Source organism: Bubalus kerabau, chromosome 22 (assembly GCF_029407905.1).
Source record: "Bubalus kerabau isolate K-KA32 ecotype Philippines breed swamp buffalo chromosome 22, PCC_UOA_SB_1v2, whole genome shotgun sequence".
Classification (NCBI taxonomy): domain Eukaryota; kingdom Metazoa; phylum Chordata; class Mammalia; order Artiodactyla; family Bovidae; genus Bubalus; species Bubalus kerabau.
This window is the reverse complement of record NC_073645.1, coordinates 16,477,642-16,500,455: the sequence shown is the minus strand read 5'-3', so window position 1 is coordinate 16,500,455 and position 22,814 is coordinate 16,477,642. Positions and strand designations below refer to the sequence as shown.

Sequence of the window (22,814 nt, the reverse complement as noted above, 5' to 3'; positions counted from 1 at the left end):
GATATTACTGAAACATAACATATACAAGTTGAAGGTTTAGAATGCAATAGTTTGATAATATATATTGAGAAATGATTACCACAATAAGGTTAGTTAAAACCTCAATCCTCTTGCATAATTAACATTTTTGTGGTGGTAACACTTATGATCTACTCTCTTAACCTTCATTTATATAATAAATGTCATATATAATAAATATATGACATATATAATAAATTATGTCACCATACCATACATTGATCCTTAGAACTGATTCAGCTTTTATTTTTTTTCTGGGCTAAGTTCTTGGGTAAAATAGTCCAGATGACATTTTAATTTTAGCAACTAAATATGTTAAAAATAAATCAGGTGAGTTATGTATTAATTTAGGTTTCTCTACTGCCTCTTAGTTTTTAAATACTCATCTTAGAAAAATAAACCATTGGTTAATTCTATTGGCATTTACTTCTGTTAGGTCACTAGCATATTCCGAGAAAGTATTCTCTTTAAAAATTTCAACCACAAATTAAAGGTATTAGCTACTCCAGTGCTTGCTCTAAGCCCTATGTCCAGGTCTCTTCTCAGTTCTAAGCACATAGCTGAAGTTCAATAGATGTTTATAGCTGGTCTAATATTTATATCTGAGGGACTTCCCTGGAGGTCCAGCAGGGGTTTGATCCCTGGCCAGGGAACTAAGATCCCACATACAGCACAGCACAGCACAAAATAAGTATAATAATAATAATAATATTTAGATCTGAAAGGCTGACCGTGTGAAAAAGAGGTCATTAATAGGTAAGAACTTATATATGCCATCTTATCAGTTGTTTCCTGGTTGTTCTGTAGTTGCTATGTTCCTTTCTTCTGCTCTTGCTGCCTTCCTTTGTACATGAATGGTTTTCTGTATTGGTATGCTTTGACTGTCTTCTTCTTATCTTTCCTGATTCTACTTTAGGTTTCTACTACATGGTTACCATGAGGCTTACATAAAATATAAATGTTACAGTCTATCTTATGCTGGTAACAGCTTAACTTTGATTGCATACAAAACTCTATCCTTTACTCCGCTTTTCTGTTTTTGATGTTACAGTTTATCTTTTTAAATATTGTGTATTTATTTAGGAATTGTCTTTTACACTTTATACCAGGGACGGGGGAGCCTGGTGGGCGGCCGTCTATGGGGTCGCACAGAGTCGGACACGACTGAAGCGACTTAGCATAGCATAGCATAGAGTTAAGTATTAACACTCTACCATGTTACAATATTAGAGTATTCTGAATTTGACTACATATTTACTTTAGCAATCTGTTGAAAATATATGGTTATACGTTTTCATGTTACTAATTATCATCTTTCAGCATGAAGACCTCCTTTCAGCATTTCTTGTAAGGAAGGGCTGCTGCTGCTGCTAAGTCGCTTCAGTCATGTCCGACTCTGTGCGACCCCAGAGACGGCAGCCCACCAGGCTCCCCATCCCTGGGATTCTCCAGGCAAGAACACTAGAGTGGGTTGCCATGATTCAGCTTTTAAATGGAAATTTGTACCCCTTGACCATATCTCCCATTATTTCCCAACCACCAGTCCCAACAATTCTATTTGAATTTGGGTATTTTAGAGTCCACATCTGAGTGAGAACATACAGTATTTTCTTTCTCTGACTTCTTTTGCTTAACACAATGACCTTAAGATCCAGCCATGTTGTTGCAAAAGCAGCATTTCCTTTTTTTTCTTAAATGGCTGAATATTCTACTGCATACACACACACACGTTTTCTTCATCATCTGTTGATGGACCTTTAGGCTGCTTCCATATCTTGGCTATTGTGAAGAATGCTGCAGTGAATGTGGGGGTGTAGGTTCTCTCTTCCACACAGTGATTTAATTCCTTCAGATAGATACTCAGAAGTGGGATTGCTGGATCACATGATAGTTAAAAGAATATATATTTTTTAGTAATCTCCATAGTTTTCCATAGTGGCTGTACCAATTTATATTCCCACTAACAGTGCACACACTATCCTTTTCTTCACAACCTTGTTAACATTTTTTGTCTTTTTGTTAACAGTCATTCTCACAGGCATGAAGCAACACTCACATTTCATTTCCCTGATGATTAGTGATGCTGAGTATCTTTTCATACATCAGTTGACCATTTGTATGTCTTATACGGAAAATTTTCAAAATCTTCATCCATTTTTAAATCAGATTGTATGTGGGTTTTGTTTTTGGATGTTGAGTTGTATGGGGGCTTGCTTCCCTGATGGCTCAGAGGGTAAAGAATCTGCCTGTAATGTATGAGATGAGGGTTCGATCCCTGGGTTGGGAATATCCCCTGGAAGGGGAAGTAGCAATCCAATCCAGTATTCTTACCTGAAAAACCTCATGGACAGAGGAACCTGGTGGACTACAGTCCAAAGGGTTGCAGAGTCAGACATGACTAACCATGCACACATACATACATTGAGTTCTATGAATCTCTTATATATTTTGGATAGTAATCCCCTATCAGATAGATGCTTTAGGATGATTTACAATTACTTTCTCATTCCATGGTTTATCTTTCTATTTTGCTGTTTCTTTTTGCTGTGGAGAAATCTGTTTGATATAGTCCAATTTGCTTATTTTTGTTTCTGTTGCTTATGAAGAAAAAATCCAAAAAATAATTATCCAACAAATAATTATAATGATATAATGGATATCCAATTATTCAAAAAAATAACTGCCAAGACCAATGTCAAGGAAACTTTCTGATGTTTTATTCTTGAACTTTCACACTTTCTGGTCTTAAATTTAAATCTCTAGGAACTTCCCTGGTGGTCCAGAGGTTAAGAATCCATCTTCCAATGCAGGGGACATGGGTTTGATCCCTGGTTGTGGAACTAGGATCCTACATGCTGTGGAGCAAATAAGTCCACAAGCTGCAGTGAAGAGCCAGTGAAGACAGAAAAAGCAATTGAACCTCTAATCCATTTTGAGTTACCATGTTGCTTTACAATAGCCTTGTAATAAAGTTTAGATCAGTAAATATGATGCCACCTGCTCTGTTCTTCTTTCTCAGGACTGCTTTGGCTATTTAGGATCTTTTGAATTTCCATACAGTTTTAGGATTAATTTCTCTACTTCTGTGAAAAATGCCCTTGAACCTGAAGGGATTACATTGACAATACAGATGCCTTTGGGTAGTATGGACATTTTAACAGTATTAATTGTTCCAATCCATGAACAACAGATAGCTTTCCACTCATTTGTGTCTTCTTTATTTTTTGAAATGGAGATTTAAAACAAAAATTTTAAATTCTCTTTGGCTGTGCTGGGTCTTCATCGCTGTGTGGGCTTTTCTCCAGCTGCGGCGAGTGGGGGCTTCTCTGCAGTTGCAGTGCACGGGCTTCTCATTGCGGTGGCTTCTCTTGTGGTGCACGGGCTTCAGCAGCTGCAGCAAGTGGGCTTACTTCTTTCTTTTCAATTCAGATGTCTTTATTTCTTTTTCTTGACTAACTGTTCTGGGTAGGACTTCTAGTATTATGTTAAATAGGAGTGGTGAGCACAGACACCCCTCTCTTGATCCTGATATTAGTGGGTATGTTGCATATGATATTAGCTGTGGGTTTGTCAAATACAGCTTTTATTATGTTGAGGTACACCCTTCTACTTCCCTGGTGGCTCAGATGGTAAAGCGTCTGCCTACAATGCAGGAGACCTGAGTTCAATCCCTGGGTCGGGAAGATCTCCTGGAGAAGGAAATGGCATCCCACTCCAGTATTCTTGCCTGGAAAATCCCATGGACAGAGCAGCCTGGCAGGCTACAGTCCATGGGGAACGCAACGAGTCAGACATGACTGAGCGACTTCACTTTCACTTTCCACCCTTTTATACCCAATTTGTTGGGAGTTTTTATCATGAAAGGATGTTGGATTCTGTCAAATACTTTTCTGCATCCACTGAGATACAAAGATTTTATCTTTCATTCTATTAATGTGGTATACCACACTGATTGATATGCAGATACTGAAACATCCTTACACCTCAGGGATAAATCCCACTTGATCATGGTGTACGATCTTTCAAAATGCTGTTGAATTTGGTTTGTTAATATTTTGTGAATTTTTACATCTGTATTGATCAAGGATATTGGCTTGTAGTTTTCTTAAAGTGTATCTGGCTTTGGTATAGGGTAATGCTGGCTTCATAAAATGAGTTTGGGAATCCCTCCTCTTTAATTTTAAAGAGTTTGAGAAGGATTGGTACTAATTCTTCTGTAAAGAATTCACCAGTGAAACCATCTAGTCCTGGTCTTTTCTTTGTTGGGAGCTTTATAATCTCCTTACTTTTTATTGGTCTGTTCACATTTTTTATTTTTCATGATTCATTTTTTGTACGTTTTGTGGTTCTAGGAATTTATCTTTACTTTTAGTTTATCCAATTTGTGGCATACAGCTGCTCACAGTACTTTCTTAGCACATTATTGACCAGAGATGTATTAAGTCTTGTTACCTGAAGGTTATTGACCAGATTTGTTTCTATATTTACTTACATAACAAACTGTTGGTCACAGGCATTAGTTTCTGTAAAAATCCCCCGGTTAATATTGTGTTAAGATCCTTTGTATTTTGGAAGTATCAGTTATAATGTTTCCTCTTTGAAAGACAACTACACATATGTACCTCATGTTGTGATGTAAAAGAAGTACACAGAAACATCTATGAAATATTCTTGAAAAAAAAAATCACAGCAACCCCATCGATGAGATCTAACTAGTATATAAGAAATGCAAGGAATAAAGCAATATATTACTGACATATTCTTGGTTTGGGTAATAACAAAACCCCCAAATGGGAAATTCCTGATGACAGATGATCTTTTTATTCAATGAAAAAATTATAAGGAAAGGTAAAATACTCAGTTTTACAAGTCACACTATGTCTTGGGTCCATACAAAGCCAGAGTTTACCTTCAAACCCTCAAAAGGGTTATATAAACCCTGGATGAAAGGGTAATAAGCTAGAAAAAAAATCCACAGGACAATAAAATGAGCCAACAAAGAAAACTTTGTCTTATTTTCAAAAGATGGAAAGTACAATGAGGAGGAGAGTTTCTTCTAAGAATCTGTAAACATAGTCAATTAACATGCTGATTTCAGGTTAGAAATCTGTCTGTGCTATGGGAGAAAACCCAAACTCATATTAAAGTGATCCCATATTAGCAACATCCCTTGGCATCTACCAACAGCAAATGCAAATCAGTCTAGAGTTTCTTCACCTTCAGGATATGCATAGCCTACAAATATACAGTTCCCTCTTAAGAGAAATAAAGCTTCATAGGCAAGAGCCAGAAGAAAACAAATCAGGCTACCAAAGGCTAAATAATGGAACTATCAATCTGATCATAAAAAAATAATAAAATAGCAAATAATTCTAAATGAACAAGAAGCGAGAGACTATTAAAAAAATGATCAGGCACATTTAAGAAACAATTAGAACTTATAGTGGGAACTGTACCTCCCCCCGATCAGACACTGCTCAAGAAAGAATCTGAGAAAAGGGTAACTGTTATGAAGAAATTATAATGCTACAACAAGAGACCAAAAGATGAAAAACACAGAAGAGACATGAAAAATAAAATGTCTAACAGAACTCTCATCAGAGTTCTAGAATATGAGAACAGAGAGAATGTGGGAGAAGCAATATTTGAAGAGACAAAGCTAAGACTTTTCAAAGATAGTCACTTAAAAGGAAAGTAAGACATAAAACTTAGTAACAAGTACAGGGGAAAATTTAGTATGAGAGGAAAAACCATTTCAATCCAGATGATGATCAACTAAAGGAAAAGAGAAAAAAGGAGAAATAGAATGCATTAAATTTGGTAGTAAAAATCCAACTATATGAGTATCACAGTAAGTGTAAAAAAGAATTCAGAAGAGTTGAAAATAAAAGGATGAGAGAAGATAAACAAATGCAACAACATAAAAAAAAAAAAGCTGGCATGAGAGTGGGAAAAACAGTGAATAAACCTGACAAACACAACCTTACTGAGATGATCAAGGTCAGTATCACAGGTGATAGGTAACATTGATAGTAAGTGCCAGGTAACATGATGAAAATGGTACTTCATCTCTGTGGTCTTGTACCCTAAAACTCATATCATAACCCCAGTAGATGATGGAAAAACATGAGATAGATCCTGACTGGGATATTATATAAAACATGTAATCAGTATTCCTCAAAACTATCAAGGTCACCAAAAACAAGGAAAGTCTGAGAAACGGTTACAGTCAAGAGGAGCATTAAGGAGACATGATTAAATGTAATGTAATTTCCTGAACAGGAACCTGGAACAGAATACAGACATTAGGGAAAAATTAAGAAAACCTGAATAAAGTATGGGCTTCAGTTAATAATAATAGCAGTACTGGTGCATTAATTGTATTAGGTTGGTGCAAAAGTAACTGCAGTTTTGCACTGTTGAACTTTGCCATTTGATATTAGAATACATTCTTATATAAATGTGGTTATATTATACATCATTTTAATGTGCATATCTCACTTTGTTTTTCTTGCTAATGACTTATTACTTGCTGTGTATGTTTATTTTAGACTATGGAAATAATGTTAGACAAAAAGCAAATTCAAGCGATTTTCTTATTTGAGTTCAAAACGGGTTGTAAACCAGCAGAGACCACTCACAACATCAACACATTTGGCCCAGGAACTGCTAAAGAATGTACAGTGCAGTGGTGGTTCAAAAAGAGAGATCGAGAGCCTTGAAGATGAAGAGGGTAGTGGTCAGCCATCAGAAGTTGACAATGACCAACTGAGAGCATCATTGAAGCTGAGCCTCTTAAAACTACACGAGAAGTTGCCGAAGAACTCAATGTTGACCACTCTACAGTCGTTCGGTATTTGAAGCAAACTGGAAAGGAGAAAAAGCTCAGTAAGTGGGTGCCTCATGAGCTGACTGAAAATTTAAAAAAAATAATTGTTCTGAAGAGTCATCTTCTCTTATTCTATGCAACAACAACAAGCCTTTTCTCAATTAGGTTGTAACATGTGATGAAAAATGGATTTTACACAATGATAGCTGGTGACGACCAGCTCAGTGGTTGGACACTACAGAAATAAATGTTTCTTACTGGCAAAAATGTGTTGATTGTAATGGCTCCTATTTTGATTAATAAAGATGTGTTTGAATCTAGTTATAATGATTTAAAATTCACAGTTTTAAACCACAATTACGTTTGCACCAACCTAATAACAAAATCACTGCAGATGGTGATTGCAGCCATAAAATTAAAAGATGCTTACGCCTTGGAAGGAAAGTTATGACCAATTAGATAGCATATTAAAAAGCAGAGACATTACTTTGCCAACAAAGGTTCGTCTAGTCAAGGCTATGGTTTTTCCAGTGGTCATGTATGGATGCGAGAGTTGGACTGTGAAGAAAGCTGAGCGCCGAAGAATTGATGCTTTTGAACTGTGATGTTGGAGAAGACTCTTGAGAGTCCCTTGGACTGGAAGGAGATCCAACCAGTCCATCCTAAAGGAGATCAGTCCTGGGTGTTCATTGGAAGGACTGTTGCTAAAGCTGAAACTCCAGTACTTTGGCCATCTGATGCGAAGAGTTGACTCATTGGAAAAGACCCTGATGCTGGTAGGGGTTGGGGGCAGGAGGAGAAGGGGACGACAGAGGATGAGATGGCTGGATGGCATCATCAACTCTATGGAGATGAGTTTGAGTAGACTCTGGGAGTTGGTGATGGACAGCGAGGCCTGGCGTGCTGTGATTCATGGGGTCACAAAGAGTCAGACTGAGAGACTGAACTGAACTGAATAATAAATGTACCATAATACATAAAGTGTTAATAACAGAGGAAAACTACATACGGTATATATGCAAGCTCTCCATACTATCTTTGCAACTTTTCTGTAAATCAAAAATTGTCCTAAAATAACAACAAATCAATTTTAAAAAAGCTGGTGTAACTATATTTTCATTCTAGAGTTGGCCCTCCATATCCAAGGGTTCTGCATCTGTGTATTCAACCATCTGCACATGGAAAATATCTGGGGCAAAAAATTCCCCAAATCAAAACTCAAATTTGCTGCATAATGGCAACTATTTACTTACCATTTATTTTGTATTAGATATTTTGAGTAATCTAGAGATGATTTAAAGAATATAGTAGAATGTACATCAATTGTATATAAATACTATGCCATTTTTTCCCACTCCAGTACTCTTGCCTGGAAAATCCATGGGCGGAGGAGCCTGGTAGGCTGCCGTCTATGGGGTCGCACAGAGTCGGACATGACTGAAGTGACTTAGCATAGCAGAGCATGCCATTTTTTAAAAAGGGACTTGAGCACCCATGGATTTTGGTTTCTGCAGGGGTCCTGGAACCAACCTCCTATGGATACCAAGGGGCAACTACATTATCATATCTATATTATATATAAGACAAAAAAATTCTTATAGACAAAAACAGTCCTTAATGATAAAAAGTTGAAATCACCAGGGTATTTGATTTCTAAACCTGAGTGAGGGATAGGTAAATGAATGACAGTTTATTAGTCATTATTCCTCATATGTATTTATGATATATTCTTTCTCAGCAAATGAAATTTTATCATTAAAAAAATACCCGAGTGAACATTCTGCTGAGTTTTGATAAATGCTAAGGCAGCAGATATAATTAATTCTGTATATTGATAGCAGCATGTTGGCAAAGGCAATGAAAAAGCAGGCATTCCAATATACTGTTGGGAAGATTAAATAGACATAATCTCTACAAAAGCCAGTTTGATGGTATCTATTAATGTTATAACTGCACATACTCTTTGATTTACAGCTATTCCACTCTAGTCAGTTATCTTACAGAAATATTTGCACATGTAAAATTATTTTACACAGCTGTTTATGACAGCACTTTTTGTCGTAGTAAAAGATTATACAACAAAGTCTGTATGTCCATCGTTAGGAGCCTGGTTATATAATCATACATCTATGTAACAATACTATACAACTACAAAGAGAAAGAAAGCTCTTTATACACTAATATAAAAGCTCTTTAAACACTAATATAAAAGCTCTTAATACACTAATATCTACCATATATTGCTAAGAAAAAAAAAAGCAAGCATAGAACATGACGTATAATATACTAGTCTAAAACCTGTTGTGCTCCATGTAATCATGTGTTCCATATTCTGTTTGCCTCTCCAAGTTTACTCCTCCTCTTTCTCCACCCTGCTTTGTATATTGGACCAAACAAACTGCATCCTCTAGGTAGTAACCTTGCCCACTTCCTTCTCATGTGTTCAAACAATGAGTGGAATGGCTAGGAAATCAGAGTATGGTAAAAGTGTTAAGGCAATTTCCCCACCCTGGCACCTTGGTTGTATGCAGCCTGCCTTTCTCTAAGAGCACAGGTCCTGTTGAGCAGCCAAAGCTCTTGTCAAGTTCTGTTAACAGATCCCCTGCCTTATACCTTCAGACCTAGGAATGTAAATGGTTTTCATAGTTGCCAGTCACTGAATATTTCTCTATCACTTTTGTTCCTTTAATTCTACCCTAATGTTTATAGATTGTGTGCGTGTGTGTGTGTGTGTATGTTTAGGGAGGAAGGGGAAAAGAAGGCAGGCATGGGATGGGGAGAGAAAAGAGAAAGACAAGGGAGAGAACAAGAAATGAGAAGGAAGGGGAAGAAAGGATAAGAAAGAAAAAGAGAAGCACTTTGGAATGGAACATCAGAGACCTATAACAGCGGTTGCCGCCAAGGAAGGAAATTTATGTGGCATTGTGGTTGGTGGACATGGTAAAAAGACTTTTCATTAAATACCCTACTTTGAATCTTGGTCCATGTAAATGTATTATCTAGAAGGAAAATACATACTTTGATTCCAATAGCATCAAATCACAGAAAATCTTTGTTTACATATACAAAATGTAATTATTAACATTATCTCAAATTAATGCAAATTCCCAGTCTGTCTATTGTTATGGTATATGAAACTACTACTTATCCATATAAGGCCTGATAACTGACTCACTGACTCCAAGTAACATAAAATTCAGCAATTTAAAATCCTGGCTCCTTACATGCTAGAAACCCACGCACTTCCATTAAAAAAATATGCTGAGTCTGTTTTCTTAACTGTAGAATAAGGACAATATCTACTGTGAGAGCTAATACAATCAGCATAGTGCCTGGCAAATAGTCAGGGTCTGTTAGTAAGTGACAGTTACTGATATCACTGTTAATATTATTAAAAGAAAACATTATAAAATAAAATAGTAATAACTATTTATTTTATTTGCTAGATTCTCTAGGAAAGTTTTCTCCCAGGAATCATTCCTATCATCCCTAGAGAATAAGCTTTACAGGCTACCTAACATTTAACAACCAGTTTTTGAGGGTATTGTTAGTTATCTTCAACTCTACACAGAAGTTTGAATTAATGCTTAGTTGAGAACAATAAAATACAGAAATAGAAAACAAAGCTGTAATAAAAATTAAATTGAAAGTAATCTAAGAATTTACATAAAAGAGTGGAAGTGGCCACACTGATATCAGTTGAAATCAACTTTAAGACAAAAATTGTTACTAGAAACAAAGGACATTTTATAAGTAAAAGGGAGAGTCCATCAGAAAAACATAACAAATTAGGAACATTTATGCACCTAACAATAGAGTGTAAAATAAAATAAAAATGGACAGAACTGGAGAAACAGACAATTCAACAATAGCTTAGACTTTAATAGCTCACTTTTAATGATGAATAGGTAAAAGATCAACAAGGAAACAGAAGACTTCAAAAATATATGAGTCAACTAGATATTTATATCACACTCTACCACAACCACCAACAGAATATACTTCTTCTTAAGTGTACATGGAATATTTGCCAGGATAAAGCTTGCTAGAACATAAAACAAGCCTTAATCATTTAAAAGAACAGATATCAAAGTATGTTCTTTGATCACAATGGAATTAAATTAGAATCAATAAAAGAACGGCATTTGGGAAATTTACAAATATGTTAAAATTAAACCACACACTCCTAAATAATCAGCAGGTCAAAGAAGAAATCCAAATATTGCTTAGAGAAATTTATAGATGTAAATGACTACATTAAAAAACAAGAAAGGTCAAGAGAATGAAAAGATAAACTACAGACTGGGATAAAAATATTTGCAAAAGATATTCCTGATAAAGAACTGTTATCCAAAAGATAGAACATTTAAAATTCAACAATAGGGAAAAAATGATCAAAAGACATTACCAATTATGACATCTTAGCAAAGAAGATATGACTGCTAATAAGCATATGAAAAGACATTTAATATCTACATCATTAGGGAACGGCAAATTCAAACAATACGATATAAATGGCTAAAATCCCCAAAATGGAAAACAGTAAGTGCTGACAAGGATATAGAGAAACAGGAACTTATTGCTGGTCAGAATGCAAAATGTACAGCCATTCTGAAATATAATTTGGTAGTTTCTCACAAAATTAAAAATACTCTTACCATATGATCCAGCAATTACTCTGTTATTTACCTAAATAAGCTGAAAATATATGTCCACACAAAAACTTGTACATAGCTGTGTACTACAGCTTTATCTGTAATTGCCAAAACCTGGAAGCAACAAAATGTCCTTCAGTAGGTGAATGGAAAAATAAGCTGTGATATGTCCAGATAGTGGGATATTATTCAGTGCTCACAAGAAATGAATTATCTAACTATAAAGGGAATACAGAAACTAAGGCTACATACCGTATGATTCCAACTACATGACATCCTGAAAAAGGCATATGAAAACAGTGAAAAGATCAGTGGTTGTCATGGTTTAGGGAAGAGGATGGGATGAATAATAGATGGATTTTCAGTGCAGTGAAAATACTATGTATTATACTATAATAGTGGACACACATCATTATATATTTGTCCACACCCATAGAGTGTACAATACCAAGAGTGAACCCTAATGTAAACTTTAGACTTTGGGTAGTAATGTGTCAGTATAGCTTCATCAGTTGTAAAAATGTATCACCCTGGTGAAACACGTTAATTAATGCAGGAGGCTAAAACCCATGGACAGAGAAGCCTGGTTACAGTCCACAGGGTCACAAAAGAATTGGGACATGAAGTGACTGAGCACACATGCATGTACGGAGGCAGGGAGTATATGGGGTATTTTTGTACCTTCCTCTCAATTTTCCTGTGAACTGTTCTAAAATGCAATGTCTGTTTTAAAAAAGATCTCAAACCCTTAATCTATCCTTATACTTTAAGATACTAGAAAAAGAAAATCAAATTAAACCCAAACCAAGTAGAAAGAAATAATAAAGACTAAAGTGGAAATAAATGAAATAGAAAGAGAGGAAAAAAAAAAACCTGTAAGTTCGTTCTTTGAAAAGATCAACAAAATTAACAAATCTTTAGCTAGACTGACCAAGAAAAAAGAGGTAAGAGTCATATTACTAAAATAAAGTCATGAATGAAAGAGGGGACATTAATATTAACCTTACAGAAATTAAAAAATGAAAAGGTCAGGACCAGATGGATTCACTATCACCTAACATTTAAAGAATTAACACCAATCCTTCACAATTTCCTTCCCAAAAATATGAGAGAAAAGATCACTTCCCAACTCATTTTATGAGACCAGTATCACCTAGTTCTTGAACCACTGAGAAAAAGGAAAAAAAAAAAATTACAGACCAGTATCTACAGACAGAAAAATTCTCAAAATACTAGCAAACCAAACCCAGCAATATCTAAAATGGATTATACATCAATATCAAGTAGAATTTATCCCGAAAGGCAACACTGGTTAATGCAATATACCATATATCAGTAGCATAAAGGACAAAAACTACATGATCACTTCTATAGACTCAGAAAAGACATCTGACAAAATATAACACCCTATCATGGTAAAAAACATTCAACAAACTAGAAGGGAAAATCTTCAATTTGATAGAAATTATCTATGAAAAACCCAGAGATAACATACTTCATGGTAAAAGACTGTTTTTGCTCTAAGATCAAAAATAAGATAAAGATGTCCTTACCACTTGCATTTAACACTGTTCTGGAGTTTGCAGCCAGGGCAACCGTGCTGTGCTATGCTTAGCTGCTCAGTCATGTCCCACTCTTTGTGACCGCATGGACTATAGCCTGCCATGCTCTTCTGTCCATGGGGATTCACCAGGCAAGAATACTGGAGTGGGTTGCCATACCCTCCTCCAGGGACTCTTCCCAACCCAGGGATAGAACCCAGGTCTCCTGCATTGCAGGTGGATTCTTTACCGTCTGAGCCACCAGGGAAGCTCAGGGTAGGTAGGCAAGGGAATGAAATAAAAGCAGCTAGATTGGAAAAGATGAAGCAAAACTGTTTCTATTCACAGATGACATGATATTATATATAGGAAATCCTAAGCAACGCACTAAAATACTATTAGAACTATAAAATGAGAACAGCATGGTTACAGGATATGAGATAAAAATACAAAAATCAACTGTATACTACACACTTGCAATAAGCAATCTGAAAATAAAATTAACAACTGCATTGAAAATACCATCAAAAAGAATGATAGAAATAAATTTAACAAAACAAAATTTGGGGAGTAAGGTATAGACTACTAGGTATAAAATAACCTATAAGGATACAACATGGAATACAGCCAATATTTTATAACTATAAATAGAGAATAACCCTTAAAAGTCATGAATCACTATACTGTATATCTGTAACTTATACACTGTAGTGTAGCAACTATATGTCAATCATAAAAAAAAAACCACCAAAATCCTTTACTTAAAAAAAAAAGGAATGAATGAAATACTTATGAATAAGTTTAACAAATGAAGAGACCTGTACACCACAAACATACTGTCCCTGGATCCTTTTTGTTTAGCTAAACAAAGTAACTATCTGGTCTTAAGCTGCATATAAATATTTTATTATTTTTTGAAATATTTTAACAGAAGACAAATTTTTCTCAGCTGGTGTTCTTTTCCTGTTTTAATTCTATGCTTCTTAACTTTAACATGCACATAAACTAATGATTCTATGAAAACGCAGATTATTAATTTTAACTAGGGGTGGAGCTAATGTTCTTCATTCTTTTAATTAACTCAGTTAGCTGCAACCAGCCTTAGTTGTGGCACATGGGATCTTTGATAAGGCATGTGGGATCTAGTTCCCTGACCAGGGATTGAACCCCGGCCCCCTGCATTGGGAGCATGGAGTCTTAGCCACTGTATCACCAGGGAATTCACCAGGTTTTTCATCCTTAACAGCTCTCAGATGATTTTAATGTTGCTGGTTCTGAGACCATATTTTGAGTAGTTTTTAAGTGCCTGTAGTTACACACAACTGTCCTAATTCACTAGAAAAAAGCAAATAATGAGAGGAGTGAAAGTCGGAGGGACCGTCTCTAAGTTTTCCATAGCCAGGTACCATACATTCCCTATGGACAATTAAGAACAGACATTTGCCACCATCCTTCCATTCTGGTCACCACTAAGTACCAGAAAAGATGCAGACTTTGGCTAGCTAGTCAAATAGACTGCGGCTAAATCCATATGAAAACTCTTTTTTTAATACCTGCTACACAAAGACCATCTCATAGGATGTTAACCATCAGCTCTTCCTCTCTGCATCTTTTCTCTTGTCTCTTATTCCTGCTTTTGGCCAGTGTCTCCTAAGTGTCTTTGGGGGACCAATGGTGGTCCCTGGCAATCATCTGGTTTACTACAGACAATTTGGTTTTAAAAAAAAGTGATAAAAGCTTTGATCACAAACATTTCATAAATTGAAAAGATTAATTATGACTTTCAAGGAAATTCTTTTAGGTTCTTAACTGTTATGTTCCAAGGGTCACATATGCTTCACAAGGTTAAGAAGAGACTGACTGTTTCAGCTAACAAACTTCGACATCATGAGTTGTTTACACTGGCTAAATATATTACTTTGTTGTTGTTCTTATCAGTGTGTTAAGTCTCTAATTTAAGTAATAAATACCTCAAAAGCATTCACTGAAGAGTAGAAGTGATGAAAACATATTTGACTCGAAATGATAAATAGTATGATCTTACAGAGTGAAAACAGTAGGATCTTAGAGTGGGCTGTGACCAGTGAATTACAAGTTATTAGTCTGTACTAGGGGACCTCCTTCGGAGAAGGCAATGGCACCCCACTCCAGTACTCTTGCCTGGAAGATCTCATGGGCAGAGGAGCCTGGTAGGCTGCAGTCCATGGGGTCGCTAAGAGTCGGACACGACTAAGTAACTTCACTTTCACTTTTCACTTTCATGCATTGGAGAAGGAAATAGCAACCCACTCCAGTGTTCTTGCCTGGAGAATCCCAGGGATGGGGGAGCCTGGTGGGCTGCCATCTCTGGGATCGCGCAGAGTCGGACACGACTGAAGCGGCTTAGCAGCAGCAGCAGCAGCAGGGGACCTCCTTATTCCCATCACAGCAAAATACATTTTGAAACAGGGTCTAAATCATTATAAAACAGTAATAAGAAGCCACTGAAGTCTTCAAATAATTTTCAACCACTCTAGTAAACCAACTGACACCTGCATTACAAATTTTGTCACTGACAGCAAAGATTAAAAACTGTAAAGAAACTTTAACTTATTTTAACAAAATCAAGTGTAACTACAGTCAGCTGCAAAATTAACGACAAATATGCTCAGAAAGAAAACAATCTACTGGTATATTTCTGTATCAGTTGACACTGCTGCTGCTGCTGCTGCTGAGTCGCTTCAGTCGTGTCCGACTCTGCACGACCCCATAGATGGCAGCCCACCAGGCTCCTCCGTCCCTGGGATTCTCCAGGCAAGAACACTGGAGTGGGTTGCCATTTCCTTCTCCAGTGCATGAAAGTGAAAAGTGAAAGTGAAGTCGCTCAGTCATGTCCGACTCAGCGACCCCATGGACTGCAGCCTACGAGGCTCCTCCGTCCATGGGATTTTCCAGGCAAGAGTACTGGAGTGGGTCGCCATTGCCTTCTCCTATCAGATGACACAATTGGACATTATATAATAGGTGTCATATTCAGTGAGTAAGAACAGTTAGTATCATAGGTGTATGATCTTAAATATTTTGTTTTATGACTATAAGAAACCACTAGTATTCAAAGTATGAACCAACCCTTGGCATATATATATAAACTGTAAATAATGAAATAAAACTTTAATTCTGATTATCAATGAAAATATGCTTTAGAGAAGGGATTTTCTTATAACCAACAATTATCTTTGAACCTTAACTTGAAAACATACACTAGGATCAACATAGCCAAAAGCACTAGTCGTGTGTACTCAGGAACATTATGGCACCTAAAAGTCAATTCATACAAGGCTTCATTCACAGGCAACAGCTGGAGTTTGACACTTAAATTTTCCATTGAATCTGTTAAAGATTGCATAGAAAATTGTGAATATATATTCAACCGCAGCCCCTGAGCAGATATCCTTGGCATGTTATGTCAGGAAAAAAGAAGTAAGCACAACTCTCTGATTTTTTATCTTGTCAGGAGGAAAGATGCTACCAAAAGCTATTCAAATGAAGGATATACATTTCTACTCCATGACACCGATAAGGTCAGTAAAAACTTTCTGTGATTATCTGTGGCTTACTCAAGTGGCAGATCTCTGTGAGACATATAGTATAGTGAATAGCTTGAACCCATCATAGCTGAAATTTTTCAGGATAAAATACAAAGACCAAATCATGATACACACAGCTTAACCATAGTTTGACTTTTCCAACATCTAGCCATGCTCTATCCTTGTTGTAGAATGAACGGGTGTCTTATTATTAGTATACTTAGAAAAATTTATTCAGTTACCACACTAGACCTAAAAAAATGTATTTCCTAGAATTGAAATACACCAGAAGGACAGATTTATCCGGTGCCACTTTCCAAACTGAAATATTCAACTTCATTGCTGAGTGCCATACATTTGTCAACTCAGACATTGTAGGTAGTTTTCAGTGAGAATTCTTGCAATAATTTTGGTATTCATCGATCTGAATATCCAAAACATCTAGAAGAATCATCCTATACTTGCTGCTGAAAATATTCAACAATCTATAGTTGAAAAGTGGGATTATCTGATTTAGCAGAACTAATAAGAAGGACAAGAAACTGCAGCTTTGACTTCAGTGAGCCAGGTATCAATGTGGTGAAAGACTGCAGCAGTAACTGCTTTTCATGATGTTTAAAAGACCCATCAATGAGATCCACAAATGCTAAATGTCCAAAAAATGGTACTTTCTCTACTACACTATTTTTCTTTCATAGAAAACTATCACTTCTTCCTATGCATTATGTTAGAGAAATATAGACAACTATGGATACTTTGATTGCCCTTATTATTAATCTTCTCACATTAGAAAAGCACTTCATCATCTGCATTTATATAGCTGCATTAAAAAAAAAGGGTCTGATTTCAATATGTATAGCACCTAGAAAAAAATAACATATCTAATAATTTCCAATTTCTCCTTGAAACATTCCTCCACAAAGTCATTTTTTCCTTCGGACCTTCCGAAAAACCAAACTGCTTTCAAACACTTCTTGATTGTAGTCAAGGATGATATTAAAAATGTTTAATAACATTTTTATTATATGGCACAGCATAACCACCAGAGAGAATGACACCAGTTCATAATCACATGGCTGTATTGAAACATGCTAACTAAATATCAGTGTTAGTTATAGCTTCCTTTAAACATTCTGCTACACTTATTTCAACTCTAGCCTCATTCTCAAAGACTATTGGTTATTTCTTGCCAGCCAATTCACAGAAAAAGGAAAGTAGTTTTCACGAAAGACAGCCATATAAATTGGATTCCAAAGATGAATTTAACACTGCATTTTATTAAATATTTAATGTCCTTACTTTTATTCCTTAATATAAAAATTAAGAAGAGTAAGTATTAGAACAACTATTGTTTTCTTTCTCCCACACTATTGGTTTCCAGAGAATGAGGCTCCTTAGCTTTTTATTATAGTTGTGTTACTTGATTTTATCTACATAATTAGATATCCAAGTTCTTTATCCGTCAACCAAATGAAAACATTTAATACACAAATGGATAATTTGGGAATATATTAAGGATAAGGTAAACTGTTAGCAAAACAAATAAATATCTGACATTTAGATATAAAACAGAAATGGAATAGAGAAACTCACAAAAAAGCAAAGAGATGAATTACTTAAAGACAAACCTAGGATCTTAAAGAGTCACATACAATGTAAGAACACGATATATATATATCTGTGTTGGTTTTAGGGATCTTCTTACCCAACTTTGGAAAAACTATTAAGTATTCAGCATTGCACTGAGGACATGCCACTCTGGCTGTACTGTTTCCTCTTTGTTTTTCATCCACCCAGCGCTGTAGACAAGCCTGGTGAACCCATTTTGTAGATCCTCTGCATCTGCATGGTCTCACCCATTCAGCTGTTCTATCATCTTCATCAGTGGCAAAACACACCCAGCAACTTCTGTAAATTAAGAGAGAAAACAATGATATTATCATTAACACTCCAGCCTCCTCTTCACTGCAGCTCCACTTAATGGGATGAACCTACTATGTTATATTATAGAACCTTTAATTCTATATTAAAAGACTGAGGGGAAAAATAACCAACACATTTTCAGTAGAGTAGCTTCTCCTTTTTTCTGTTTTTTCCTTGTGGGCTTCCCTGGTGGCTCAGAGGTTAAAGCATTTGCCTGCAATGTGGGAGACCTGGGTTGGATCCCTGGGTCGGGAAGATTCCCCTGGAGAAGGAAATGGCAACCCACTCCAGTGCTCTTGCCTGGAGAATGCCATGGATGGAGGAACCTGGGGGGCTACAGTCCACAGGGTTGCAAAGAGTTGGACACGACTGAGTGACTTCACTCTCTTATGTTCTGCAGAGTCTTGTGTTTTCTGAATTTTGTTTTTACATAACTTCCTCAATCTTTCTAGAAAATTTTCACCTTCTCTACTGAACCAGAATGCAGAGACAATCCTCAAGCTGCTTTTATAAGACCTAATAATTCTTGAGGAGTGGTAAGTACAGGAATATGTGAAATTCAGTGTATCTCCCATTTCAACAACATTAATCTCTTAACCTCTTGAACTTGGAGAACAGAAGTATTACACAAATGATTTCACATATGGTCTCATTCAATTTTCACCAGAGAGAGAGAAAAAACCCAGTCATTTCTCTTTCTGGTAAAGTATGACTATAAGAGAGTAAGATGATTAAATTTAAAAGCACAAAGGAAAGAATAGATGAAGACATCAGGATAAATTGTTTTTGGATAGTAAGATGATACATTTGGGCTTACATGTTTCCATTATAGGTATGAGTGGCTTTCCTTTTTTTCTGGGAATTAAATTATATTTATTATATTTGAAACCTAGAAGTCTCAAGTCTGGGATGCCTATATTATAAAAAGAATCTTTATTGAGATGGTTAATTTTTAAACTTTTTCCCATTTTGCTCTTAAGGGTACTTCATGAACTCTAATTTGTTCTTGTGGAATTAGGTTGCAATTCCTTATTTTTTCCTCCCAATTAACACAAGTTTTGACATCTATTTCCATTAGGGCAAATATTACAATTTAACTCAATGACATCATTCACTCCCTTCTACTACCACTGCACAAGAGGAAAACAACTGCTAATTAAAGCTTGTCACCTACTGTGCACTTTTCACTTAATTAGATAAGTTGGCTTCTGTTACAACAACTAGCTTAACTATGCTCAGTGGGAAAGACTTATATAGTCAGGTACTGTAGATAAGTCTCCAGTCTTTGTAGATCAACATGAATTTTAATCACATGCACCAATTAAGACTTCTTAGAATAGGGGGAAAAAACTGAACTGAATACATGGTAACAATATCCAAAATTATGTTTTTACTTAGCTTTCAAAACCAGTCAGATTTCATATGACCTACCTAGGTAAAACTGGAGTGGGGTAGCATTTGTTTGAGCGTGCTTGACCCTCTGACTCACCTCAGCCAAGCTGTCTGGGCCCTCGTGCTATCTTATGGTTAAACAGAAATGTCTCCTCCTTCAGTTCATTTTTTTTAACTTTATTATGGTAAAATATACACAACATAAAACTGAATACTTAAACCATTTTTAAGACTACAATTCAGTAGCACTAAGTCATTTACACTGCTGTCCAACCATCACTACTACCTGTGATTTGACTGGGTTTCAACCTAGTTTTTTTCATAGAATTTCAGTTGATAAGTATAGAGCAAATAGGCCAGTTATTTGTGGTATTAGGATATATATTTCCCCATAACCAAGGTAATTTTGTAAATATATTTGTATATTGCTGACGGAATGAAATGTATTATTTTGGTAACAAAATATAGGCAGAAATATCTAGAAACCAGACTTCTAGGTTCTTGTAAGTTTTTCATATCAATGATGGAACACATACGTAGCTAAATTAAACTGAATCTTAAATTAAGCCAATTTCCAGTCATCAGGAAAAAACAAAATGTAAAAGTATTAATTAGGCTGAACCAAATGAAACTGCCTATATTTATGTGTTTTAACATTTATTTAAATGGAAGTTTCATACATCAATATAATATGCTATGCTACGCTATGCTAAGTCACTTCAGTCGTGTCCGACTCTGTGCGACCCCATAGATGGCAGCCCACCAGGTTCCCCCGTCCCTGGGATTCTCCAGGCAAGAACACTGGAGTGGGTTGCCATTTCCTCCTCAAATGCATGAAAGTGAAAAGTGAAAGTGAAGTCGCTCAGTCGTGTCCGACTCTTCGCGACCCCATGGACTGCAGCCTACCAGGCTCCTCCATCCATGGGATTTTCCAGGCAAGAGTACTGGAGTGGGGTGCCATTGCCTTCTCCGTTGTATAGCTATAATCCCTACAAATTCTGAATAAGAATAAGCCTATTTCTGTACCACCACCCGCCTCAAGTAATATGAAAAATTTCAAACTTAAAAAAAAAAAATGAAAAACTGGTGAATACCCATATTCCTAACACCCAGATTCTATCATTTTGCTACATATTCTTTCACCAATCTTATTTTTTGATGCATTTAAAAGTTTCAGACATTAGTGCACTTCACCCCTAAACACATTTACAGTTTTACTTTTTAGAAGGTACTCAGGTGACATTTAAAAGAGGCACTTCTGGATTTTTTTCTAATTTTACGGCTATGGTAGATAAGATCGTTGAACAATGATTTACAGTGAACTTATTAGGTACATTGTTTAATTCATAGTGATAGTATACAGCTTAAAAATTTGGATTTTTAAGCTAATGCTCATTAGAGGTTAACTGAAATTATCCTATAGAGGGGATATTTAAAAAAAGAACCCTTATTGATAACAATATGCCCAAAAGGTTTGCTGATTTTCAACATCTACCAACTTACCACACACATTTTCCATTTATTCTAATCACTTAACATTACGTCCGATGATGGTCATCTGAGATCAAATAGTATTGCCCACAATATGTAAACTTATAATAATACCACCAAATTACTGCATCTAAAAATTATAATTTAGATGCAAATAAGTATGAAATGAAGACTTATAACTTAATAGTACAAAACAAGCAAGCAGCTGAAAACTAAAGAAAGTGCCAGTAACATACACTGTGCATTCACTGACTCCATGTAGTTTCACTGGTTCCATGAAGCTGCATAAACAAAATAAATGGAAGATTGTACCTATCTGGAAAACTCTGTAATTTAATTTGGGCTACATCTAGTAGATTTAAGATACTTAAAGTTCCAGTGAAATTACCACAGGTATAACCTTCCCTATTTTAAGAAGAAGGAAGGATCAATCTGGATAGACCAGAGAAGGCTTCAGGAAGGCGTGACTGTAGAAATTTGCAGGGGTAAGTGATTTTATCATAGGGATTCTCAAAACAAAGTTCTCTGAGACCAGCAGTTCAGAACCACTAGGAAACCTGCGAATTCTCTGGCTCTACTCCAGACCTAGTAAATAAGAAACTCAAGAGGAAGAGGGCCTAGAAATCTGTGTTTTAACAAACCCTCGAGGTGATGTGATATTAAATAAAGTTTGGGAACCGCTAGTACAGAAAAATGGCAGGTTAAAAAAAAGTAAAGAGACTGCAGAAAGCAAACTGTGTGAAAGGGATAATTATTGGACTTAAGGTAGAAATAATAGCTTCTGATGACTACATATTTTTAATATAAATAACAGTACAGAAAATGTTAAGTTCTAAATAATTTATTAACTGATATACCACTTTAATAGGTTTATGAGTTTAACCTACATGATATGGAAAGAACATTAGTCTGTGAAATAAGGGCCAGGTATGTGGGAAATTAACTTAAAGAGTATAAAAATGGTCACATGGGCAGACAGCCTATAAGAAAGTTATTAGTCTTTAGGGGTGGAAATGAGGGGAGGGAACAATATGGTATAGAAATCTTTTCTTCCTTCACTAAAAAAAAACTTATAATAGTCTGACCAGGAATATCACCTAAGAAGGTTTTATAATTATGGTTTCACTCTTTGCTTCCCTATACCCTACTCCCTCCTTGATGCAATCTATTTCAGCTATTTATTCCCCAATTCCTTTCCTTCTTCCATTTAAGGAGAAAAGAGGTTGCCTGAAAATGATGGGTTTATAGTTCCTCAAGATCTTAGGAGAGTAGAAATTTGTGGTTTAATGTACAGCATGATTTCTCTTTTTTAGGAGCAAAAAGTATCCCACACTTTTTAAGGAAAACCACTCTTCCCTCCAGCATCAGCCATGTGTGCGGTTTATTTAGGCAGTTAGTC

General features: G+C 35.9%; 2 protein-coding genes across 7 annotated transcripts in view; one reads left to right on the top strand and one right to left on the bottom strand.

The window, feature by feature from the left end:
- CPEB3 (cytoplasmic polyadenylation element binding protein 3) overlaps positions 1-22,814 on the top strand; it is a 285,852-nt gene that overhangs the window by 45,779 nt on the left and 217,259 nt on the right. For all 6 annotated transcript variants that reach the window (XM_055561079.1, XM_055561074.1, XM_055561083.1 and 3 more), the window contains exon 2: positions 16,537-16,603. The gene's annotated coding sequence lies outside the window, so the exon portion shown is untranslated. The remainder of the gene's footprint in view (positions 1-16,536; positions 16,604-22,814) is intronic.
- The window catches only part of MARCHF5 (membrane associated ring-CH-type finger 5), a 52,908-nt gene that overhangs the window by 17,012 nt on the left and 13,082 nt on the right, over positions 1-22,814 (bottom strand). The window contains exon 2 of the mRNA XM_055561084.1: positions 18,315-18,517. Coding sequence (XP_055417059.1) covers positions 18,315-18,517 — 203 coding nt within the window. The remainder of the gene's footprint in view (positions 1-18,314; positions 18,518-22,814) is intronic.